At 45.6% G+C, this 10,604-nt stretch overlaps 1 protein-coding gene across 3 annotated transcripts; it reads right to left on the reverse strand.

The window, feature by feature from the left end:
* Positions 1 to 11: 11 nt before the first annotated feature.
* On the reverse strand, positions 12 to 10,453 carry SPG21 (SPG21 abhydrolase domain containing, maspardin). Of its 3 annotated transcripts, none has more exons than XM_053988886.1 (9): positions 10,430 to 10,453; positions 6,495 to 6,588; positions 4,171 to 4,332; positions 3,300 to 3,380; positions 2,554 to 2,699; positions 1,986 to 2,094; positions 1,440 to 1,547; positions 942 to 1,082; positions 12 to 667 (listed from the first exon to the last, which is right to left on the reverse strand). In XM_053988886.1, exons 2-9 carry the CDS (start codon positions 6,555 to 6,557, stop codon positions 545 to 547), a joined length of 933 nt encoding a protein of 310 aa, XP_053844861.1. In that variant the 5' UTR covers positions 6,558 to 6,588; positions 10,430 to 10,453; the 3' UTR covers positions 12 to 544. The 3 variants fall into 3 exon arrangements, with proteins under 3 accessions (XP_053844861.1, XP_053844859.1, XP_053844860.1); XM_053988884.1 differs by lacking the exon at positions 10,430 to 10,453 and adding an exon at positions 9,561 to 9,678; XM_053988885.1 differs by lacking the exon at positions 10,430 to 10,453 and adding an exon at positions 8,175 to 8,336.
* Positions 10,454 to 10,604: the final 151 nt, after the last annotated feature.

The raw sequence follows: 10,604 nt of genomic DNA on the forward strand, positions 1-10,604 counted from the left end.
GAGACACTTGCTGAAAGTGAAGTTTTATTGAAAACCATTTTTAAGCAGCAAGAAAGTTAAAAATTCAAACGCTTTATTTCAAATAGAAACAAACTAACTTACAACACAATGTACGAAGCAAATAAGTGATGGCAATATTGACACAAACATCTTTTAAATCAAATATTCAACAAAAATATATATCAGCTTATAAGTACACAATCTGCATGTGGTAATATGTACAGCCGAGTGAAAAATATAAAAAGAAATACCGTTCTGCTTAAGAACATGATATAGTGAAGACTTTGGTAGAAAAAAATGTCTTTTGTTTTTAAAAGTGTAGTCTTCTAAGATGCTTCCTTGAATCCAAAGACTAAAAATTAAACAGATCTATCCCATTACACTGCTGGAGGTTGCTGTCCATGGGTAGTTCACCGACTGTTGATCCTGTTGGAATCACACAGTGATAATCGGCTAACACAAGGGAAAAGGCAGAGTGGGAACAGCTGATTGTACACAGGAAGACCACCAAACCAATGCCTCTATTTCACTGGCACTCCCAAGCCTACTGCTCTTCTTGCTCATTGCTGGTGTGAAGGCTGATCTTTTGGACTTCCAGCTCTTCTGCACTGACCATGGAGGGATCAATGGCTGCGTACCGGGTACCGTGGAACTGCAGCAAGTGGATCTGTTGGACATGGGAAATAACACAGAAACAGGTGTAGGAGCACAGAATAGAAACATTCCCTCTGAGTAACTTTTGTGAGGGTGAAACCATGGCTCTGGAGTATAAGAGTTCAGAGACAGAAAGCTGGCCCAGCACGGACACAGCTGCTCCTAGCCTGCCCTTTGGTATCAGCAGCACAGAGCACACAGGGAAATTAGGAAACAAAGAAGCTCAACAGGAGTTTCCTTCTGCTGTTGTGGCTAAACACATTTGTAGATTGAATTCAGGAACTCACTTGAATGTACAGGTTGACCTCAGCACTCCTGCAGAGGTAGGGGAAGTTGCCTCCTGTTTTGAGGTGAGCTCTTCTGGCATTAGGGTAAAGCTTATACATTTCTTCTTTTGCTTCCGTTGAAAGTGCGCTTTGGTCAAACACCTATGGAACAAGTCCCAGCAGTGAGTTCTGAACCTCAGATTTTGTTGTAACATCAGATTGGCTGCATGCTGCTCCTAGAGGAGACCCTCAGCTTCTTTGTGGAATGGTGTTAATGAAACAAGCAAACCTGGGCATTGACAGCTAGCAAGCCAATACTGTAATATGGAAACATATGGCTCAGAACATTTAATTCATAACACGGCACAGAAAAGTCACAGTGTTGCCCAGTCAGCAGAAGGCTTCCCTAAATAGGAAGTTACATGCTGCAAATGCTTGCTAAGTTGCTAACTGAATATTGTGGCTCCATCTGCCAAAGGGAGGAAATAGTGTTTAATTAAAAAATTGAGATTCACTTACATCCATAATGGTTACGGGGATGTCTCGGATTTTGTGAGGTTCTACATAGGAGTTCTGGCAGTTGAGGGTGAGTCTCGAAGCCAGCTCGCTCTGACCCAGGCTCTCCAGCTTGCAGTAGAGAGAAACACTGATTAACAACATATTTCACTGCAGGAAGTTAATGCAATATTAATAATACAGCCAAAGAGAAGATAGTTTTAAGGGATGAAGGTTGTAATTCCAATTTAGTATTACCCTGCATGAGACAAATGCCTAAACCACATTCCACAAGTTGTTCCTGCCCCCAGAGCATAGCCTACAGCATTTTCTCCTTTTCCACCTCAGTTCCTTAACTCCTCTTGATTGACACAAATAAACAGAACTAAGGTAGAGGGTCAGTGAATCAGTTAAACCGATTCAGTAACTGGCTGTGACAGTCAACACCTGCTAAAGATCCACTTCCCACTCCTCCCTCCTGGGTCAGTGACTGAAGAAAGCAGCAGAAATATCTCCAACTTCCCACTCAGTAAGTACAGAGTGACACCACAGCCATCAGAGCACACCTACCCTGTCCACCATGAAATCAATCCCATCGGCCATTTCAGGATCTAGAGGACCAGATGCAAAATTCCCAAGGACAATTTTTTTCAGCATAAAAGCAGGCATCAGCCAAAAGCTAAAACAGAAATAAGATGTAACAATATCTTCAAGCACCAAGGACTCAACATCAAGATGCTGTATTGTAAATGCTTTCTTTCCTTGCAGAGACTTTGTGTTTTAACTTCAAATTAAATCCTTGAAGAAACTTCTAGTTACATGGCAAAAGTATACTTTAAACATGGTGAACAACACTCTTCTTGCTCTAAATGGTTTTGTTAGACAACAGGCAGAGTTGTTAAATCTGACCACACATACACAGAGGATCACAGAACAATTTGTTTAATTCCACACTCTGAATTGTTAACATTTCCATTCTCCTTGTGGTGTGCTTTTAAAAGTCACAAGTATTCCACCCCACACCTTCCTCCCCAGGCTGGAATCAGGTTAGACACATATCCAACTAATCAATGTGACATTTCATTGCAAAAAAAAAAAAAAAAATAATGCCATGAGTCTGCTTGTCTGTCTTCTTTACCTGTTTGCTGTCCACGTCTGATTGAAAATAGAAGTGTCACTAAAGGCATTACACAAGATCAGAGATTGGACTCTGGGAGATTTGTGTGTGTATTCAGCAAACTTTTGAGCCAGAAAGCCTCCCAGAGAAGCTCCAAAAAGGTGAACCTAATGCAAGGGAAAAAAAAAACCAAACAGATGACAAAATGTGACCTCTGAGCACAGTGTTTCATTATAAAAATAGGTCATTCAAGTTTACCTTGTCCTTATAACCCATTTTTTGAAAGAATCACTGTTCCATTCATCTCCCGGTTTTATGTGCAATATAAATGGGATAAATACTAACAAAAGGAAATGTTTTCCAAAGACTCGCAGTGCTAATTTCTTTGTGTTCATCAAGCTTAAGAAAAAAACTCAAGCATTTCACTTTGTTCTCTATAGCTATTCCAGCCCAATAGACTCAACTGTGGTGTTCTGTACTATGTGAGTTAGGAAAGAACTTCCAGAGGACCTCACAAAAAATGAAGTTAACCCATACCATTTAATAGGCCTGGAATAGCAGTTGAATTTAGGCCAAGCATGACAATTTCCAAGGGCATTCACCTTCAAAAATAAACTAGTTTCAAATGTGAAATTGCAACACAGCCTCTTTATTTGTAGGCTGTATTTTTGTATCCTATTTTTTGTACTGGCTCTTAAATGAGACTGTTTCAAATATCAGGTTTTTATTGCAACAATTTGTCCACTGCCTTGTCTCAGAGCACTTACTTTATCCAGCTGAAGGTGGTCTAAGAGTTTCCTGAATCCATCACAGAACTCAAGGTGATCCCAGTACACTGGATACTGCAACTGAAATAGCACAAAGTCAGAAAAAACTGGCTGAGATCAATCTGCTTCAAAGTTGTACCAGTTCTCACATTAAAGGTTTCAAGACAGTGCTGTGCCTCTCCCATGTTACGAAGTTCCTCTTCAAGGTCCCCAGAGCCTGAGGGTGCCAACACCTCCCCCTCAGTTACACAAAAACACACAAAGTGTGTGAGCAGAGTTTGCTGGGGGAAGTGCAGCATTGCCTCAGTCTGTGATCAGTGGGAGGGGAAGCTGGAACGGTTCTTCAGTGATTTTGTAGCGTGTAACAGACAGAAATCATTAATTGCTGCAAAAGACAGTGGTACTCCTAAAGCCAGGCTGTTTGATATATTGTACAAATCAACACTTCAGCTCAGGAGCTGAGAAAAGCCCCAGAAAAGCAGGCTGGAAGGATTTAAGGTGTGAATCTGCAGCTATTATATAGTCTAAGAACCACGTTATCCACCATCCCAAAGGAAAACATGGAAACCCTGAACTAGCTCATGTGTTTGCCTCAGGGCTAACACAGATGCAGCTGGGAGGCAAAAAATACTTGTGTCTAGGACACACAAGGAGAAAAGAAGGCTGAGAAGTCAACATGGTTTTGGTAAATGCTGCTGTGGACATACAGCAGATTCCAGCCTGGATCCATATGCTAACTACTCTGTAGTGCAACTTAGCACAGTTTTTTGGTGGATTCCCTAAATCAAAACCAAGAAGTTCATTATCCAACCTCTAATCAGAGCAACAAGCATAAGTACACCACCTTTGACACAGGACTGAGAATACTCACAGCAATAACTCTGTAGCCCCATCCCGTCAGTGCCAGAATTTGCTGGAAAAACACATCTGCAGTTCCACTCACAGGAGGGAGAAATATGAGAGGGCAGCGAATGCTCCTTGGCCCTGCATCGTACAGTGACCAGACTTTGCTGTCATCATCGTCTACTATTATCTGGAAAGAGAGGCAGAGGGGGGAGGAGAAACACAAGACAAGTGAGGCTCTTCAGCCAGCTTCCAGGATGGCTTCTAGAAATTTCCAACTTCTAGTAAATGTTATAATACTCAAGACCTTCTTTTACTCTTCTTCACAATAGCTTTCAGGCTGTTTTCTAACTGGAATGTGGATACAGTTGGAACAGAATTGTGGTCACACACCATCAGACAGAATATTTTGTGCATTGTGACATAAGCTGGATAATGAACTGCACATCAGGGAAGGAGTCACCATGCTCAGAGGAGACCCAGGAGGTCAGTTCAGGGTACCAAGAGCAGCAGCTGGAGGCTGGAAGAGCCAGCACTGCCCCAGGGACAGCTTTTTAAACAGCCATTGATATTTGCATCCTCAGACAGAAGATGTTACCGGTCTGGAACTACGCAGGCCTGTGGAATTAAGCAGCTAGCACCACAAATTATTGATCTGAAACACTTACAGCTGCCTGCCAGAAATAGAGACACACACAACTCCCAGGGCAGCACTGCAGGGCTGACCTGGAGGGAAAAGTGCTTCCATCATCTGGCAGCATCTCAGGAGCACTGGACTGCCACCAGGCTGAGGGAGATTACTCACACACAAGGTGCTATCCTTAATTAACAGCTCCTCATACAGTACCACAAGTCCTGGCATAATTAGTGCCTTCATTAGTGTTAAGAATTGGGTCTTCTTTTCTAGCAGCACCAAAGCTTGACTTGTTTTGACAAGGCCTGTTCTGCCAGAAATTGCTTTCTATACTCCAGATGTTCTTTCAACTCCACAACCCAGCAGAAGCTGCATCTTGTACCAGATCAACAAGCACAAACCTCTGGGGGAAAGCCTGAGTCAAGAAGCCAGAATGCATCTCCTCTGTATTGAGATTTTATAGCTTTTTGAACAGTAATATACAAGCACAATTTGCTTTTCCAACCCAGCAGTTAAGCTTCTCAGCAATCAGAGGAGAACAGTGTATCACGAATCAGATTTGCTTGACTAACAAATCTGCTCCTAATAAAGCCAGTATTTCAGGCTCTGGGAGCATGTGAGGAATCACATGGTAACGTTGTTTTCTAAAGTCTTTATAAAGAAAGACGGATTGCATACCAGAGCCTCCAGACCACTGAAACCATTTAAACATAAACCTCGTACAAAAGGCCTCCCAATCCCCACCACACAACTCCTTGCACACAGCCCCTGGGCTTCAGGCCTTGCTGTTCTCAGCTGTAATTCCATCAGCAATGCTGCATCCATTCAGGCTGGCTACTACCAAGTTTACCTTTAGGAGTGTTTCCAAAGGCACACCATAGTCTTTGAAAAAACAACACCGAAGTTACTTCATGCCAAGAGAGCTGAGGCTGAGAGACAATGTTTCTTTCCTTGAGCCCAGGCAGTGAATCAATGGTTTAAGCACTTGTTCTGATTGATTTCTAGCCACATGCTGGACAGTTTAACTCCAGCTCTTGAGCTGTGTAGGAAGCAGTGTGGTTAACTCCTGACTGGTGAGGTCACCAACCTTTTTCTTGTTCTGGTTGATGGATCAAGATCAGCTACAGCTCACACAGAAGGTAAAACCTGAACCACCTCAAAACAAAGAGCAGAGCTTTTTAACAGGGCCAGGGTGTCCCTTGATGAAAGCTTTTAGGAAGGACTCAGATAAGAGAGCAAATGGTGTATGCAAATGGAGGCAACACAGGCAAAGCAGGAGATTCGGTTAAAAAATGTTATTTTCTCTGCTGTACTTCCTATATCTGACCAGGGCAGGAAGGAGGATGGAGCTGTGTATTTCCTGTGCCTGTCAGGAGAAACATCTCAGCACATTCTCAAACAAACTGCTCTGGCTCTGCTTCCTTAACTGATCTGACAGCAGTTACCAAGGCTGGTCATTCCCTCCTCTGTACTGCACATGCTTTGCACTTCTGGGGGGATAATGCAGGTAAATGTATTCCCAAAGACTGCTTCAGAGATTAATTACATTTTCAAATTGGGCCTTTTAAAAATTCTTTCTCCAATAACCAGGACTAGTTTGTTTATGTATTCATACCCCACATTCAGCCCTGTGGCATCATTTGCCTTTTGAGGAGATAGAAGCACTCAGGAGGGTAAGGCATTCCCGAGGCTGAAGGTCACATGCAAGATATACATACCTTTTTAAGAGGAACTGTGCTTCTGAACCAGTTATAGTCAGGAGAGACTTTAATCTCTCCCATGATGTTTAGAAAAATCTCAGTTTGGGTCAGCCTGAAAAAGAGAGAGAATGAGAAATCAATAGCACAGTTTCACCATGGGCCGCTCTCAAAAGCTGTGCTATGCAAATAAAGCAGTGCAGGCTGATGTGCTCTTATCAGTTGATGGCACTACCTCTGACTCACACCAAGTTCACTTTTGCTCAGTTTTCATCAAACCATGCAATTATTCTCCCAAGAGGCAGTCACCTGACTGCCTTACTGCACCAACCTAATTATGAAATTATAATGCTTCTGTAGCAGCATTCCCGTGTGACAGCTGCTGAGAAAGTCAATTGTGTTGCAGGCTGTAAGTGCCTTCAAAACCTAAAGCATGTTCTTGGTTTCTTCTAAATTGATAAGGCACTCCAAGTTTATAGCTAATAAATATTCATACAATTCACTCAGGAATTCACACCACAGACATGATTTCATGAACTACTCAGTATTCAGGTCACGTTTTTCCATCTGAGTATAACTGACCCAAACGAGTCCCAAAGCACATCAGGAACATCACCTGATCCAAGGCTTAATTTACAGAAAATCCTTGAAATTTTAATTCTATCCACACGGAAGCAGGCTCTTGTCAGGAGTTACCAATGAAGAAGTCCTTGAAGCACACCAATTAATACAGCACAAATTGATTCTGAGTTGGATCCACACAGGAACGCCACCAATTCACTCCCCAGCCAGAATGTCCAAGCATACATAATGAGTATCTTATAATACTCCATTAATTAGTAATAAACACTGAGGTAACTCCAAGTTTTAACTGTTTGGGTTTTTTTTATAAGCAGCAAGAGACCATTAGCTTCCATTTATACAACAAATGGCATCAAACACTTCTGACGTTTGCAGACTCAATAGCTTCACCCTGAAAGCCAGCTGCCTTGGGAGATTATTTTCATGAATTCACACACAGCAACGAGCATAGAAAAAAAGAAAGAAACTTTTGCTCTTGTTACTTAACAGTTGCCAAGTCTAAATCAGTAGGTTTTGTTTCTTAATTCTTCATAAAATAAGACCTCATTGTGTTCTGTGAGTCACTCCCAATTCATTTGTCCCTGCAGGAGAGCTGCTGGTGGGCAGCTTAACCAGTTTATGGGGTTACAGCTGGATTAACAGTGAGTTACAATTTCCTCATCTTTCAGTCTTCATTTGCCATCTTCCAAGTGCAGAAAATATTAATTTTAAAAGGGAAAGTACTTTCTAAACTGCATGACAAATACACACCTTCCACAGTGCACATGCTACACCTCCCATGTTCAAAGGCTTGAGGTGGGATGTTCAGCTGTGGCTGCTGTTTCAAATTTGTGTGGTTTCACTTTGGTGCTTGCACCAACTGTTCTGCTCTCTATCAAAGTCTGGCAGCAGGTAAAATTACAGCAAGGGTAAAAAGCATTTATTCCAACCACCTGCACAGCAGAGCAGGTGCAAGGATGCTTTCCTGGGCTGGGGGCCTGCAGTCATTGGAGCGAGGAAACCACGGCTCACACTAATTCCTTCCCACAACCACACATCAATGGCTTCCTAAAAGCTCTTCAGCAAACGACAGCGTGATAAAACCGTGGCAGACAAATTACAGGAAATGCCTTAACACACCCATTATCTTGGCCTGTTACATTGGCAGGGCCAAGGAGCACAAGTCACGGTCAGGGCCCCGCATGGCGCCGGAGAGGGAGACTCTTCCTGCTGCTCACTCTGGTTGCAGAGAGGGTTGGCAGCCTCTTCCTGCTGTGATCACCTCACTGCTGGTGCCACCTCAGTCTTTCAGCACCCTTAAGCTAATTGCTGGGGGCTGGGAGCACAGAGCTGTGTCATTACAGCTGGTAAGGAAAAGGCACCATGCAGGTGGATTTTGTACTGGCCCTGTACCTTGTCCGGTACCACAGCGAGTTTAGAGTCCACCTGAAACCCAAATTTTGAACTTCCCAGTTCACCTGTTACCACTCATGGAAGTGAGCCACTGGCCACTAATGCCTGGGCTGATTTCCACCAGCTTTCTTCTGAAGGAGCATCTGTGATCACCACTCCTAAGGGCTGCCTTCCTTTCCAGGCAAGAGGAAACTTGCTTGTTCTCTTACTGAAATGTTTTTTTTTTTTCTTCTCCTTTGCACAGAAATGCAGCATCAAATTTGTACACACAAATACTCACATTAACAACAACTACAGGTGATTTCCAGCCACAGAGAAGCTGAACCATGAATTCAAAACAGGGATTCAGCTACTGAAGGTAACTCAGACCACAAAGAGCCTGATGCTGGTCATGATCAGCCTCTAAACACCCAAATTTCATTTTTAGTAAAACCAAACAACCTGAAGAACTTTAACCTTTTAAAAACAATTCCTCTGGAAGAATCACCTATGGATGTGCTCAGAGCACTTAGTAATAGTCTCCCTGTGAGTTATTTCACTACACTAATGACATACTCCATTCATTATTGATTTTAAAAGACAATGAGAAAGAAGATTTATGGGTAACTGATGTGGCAGCAGCATCTTCCCCTCTGCCCCAGCGCTGCTCCCACCGCCCCCAGCCCCTGCTCCTTCCCCCTCCTCAACCACATTTGGCTCCACAGCTTTGCAGGGAGAAGGGGACAAAACCCCACACCCTCAGCTCAGGCTTTCCCCTCTGCAGCACAGGCTGAGGCAGCCCCTTCCCCTGAGAGACCCCCAGTAAACGGGGCCCCAAGGGGGGCTCTGGGCTCCCTGCGGGGCCGCGTCCCGACCCTCTCCCTTCCCTCCCTCAGGGGTCGCCACGACCCCGCTCCAGAGCCCAAAAGACACCCCCGCGCCGCACAGTCCCCGTCCCCTCCGGCGCAGCCCATCCAGGGCTGACGCCGTCCCGAGGGAGCAGAGACCGCCCCGCTCGCCTCAGCGCCCACCCGGCCCCTCAGAGCTCCCTGCTCGGTGCGGGGCGCTGAGATCAGGGGCAGGCCCGTCTCCACAGCGGGACCCCCGCCTTTCCCATCGCTGCCGGGCGCTCACCGGCTGGCAGGGCCCGGGCACGAGGAGCAGGAGCAGGAGCAGGACCGGGAGCAGCAGGACCGGGAGCGCCGGGGCCGCCGCCGCCGCTCTCCCCCTCCCGCCCCGCGCGCCCAGCCGGGGGCACCCGCCGGCCGCCACTTCCGGGTGCTGCGCCGCGCCGCCCACGTGACCGCGGGCGGGGCGGAAACAGCTCCGCCGCCATCGCTACCGAGGCGGAAGTGGGCGAGGCGGGCGCCATCGCTACCGAGGCGGAAGTCACGTTAATTCATCTAGTAATTTGCGTTGGAAGGGACTTTTTAAGACTCGTTTTGTTCCATCATCCCCGCCACGGTCAGGGACTACTAGATCACGTTGCTCCAAGTCCCGTCTAACCTGTTCTTGAACACTTCCAGGGATGTGCCGCAGCTTCTCGGGCAACCTGCTCGCTGCGGGGCAGCTCAGGTTAATTGAGGAGAACGACAGGTGTTACTGAGTCATTCCTCTAATGAACAGGTGGAGTCAATTAGCCCCGTTTAATTGGTATGTAATAAATAGGAGTTGAAGGTGAGCTGAAAGAAACAGACCTACAGTTGTCTGCAGTTATAGGCGTGGTCCCCATAAGGCATGCCTAAAGAACACACTTCATTAGATAATATGCATTTATACAGTGCTCTTCCCTGATTGAAGACCACCCCGCAACACGCGGCATCATCTTCTATTCGCTCTCAAAATCGCTTCAGTTTGCCTTAAGTTTTTCTGCTCCCGTCTCAGCCTGATCTTTTCACGAAAGGCTTTTAAAAAAAAAAAATCTGTGATCTAAGGGAAATATCCATCTCGCATCGTGTTTGGAAAGAGGAATTAAAGGGCGGAATCACCGGGAATAAACATACCTGGACGGAGTGCCCAGGACAGACCGAGAGTCGGGGGCGCTGCCGGTCGTAGACTACATTTCCCCCAATGCCACGCGGCGCCCACGCACCCATTCACTGCTGGGACTACACTTCCCGTGGCATCCCGCGCGGCGAGCGCGTTCGCGCGGGGCGCGCTGCGGCGCGATGCCCCCTG

This window comes from Vidua macroura, chromosome 12, assembly GCF_024509145.1.
Source record: "Vidua macroura isolate BioBank_ID:100142 chromosome 12, ASM2450914v1, whole genome shotgun sequence".
Taxonomy (NCBI): Eukaryota; Metazoa; Chordata; class Aves; order Passeriformes; family Viduidae; genus Vidua; species Vidua macroura.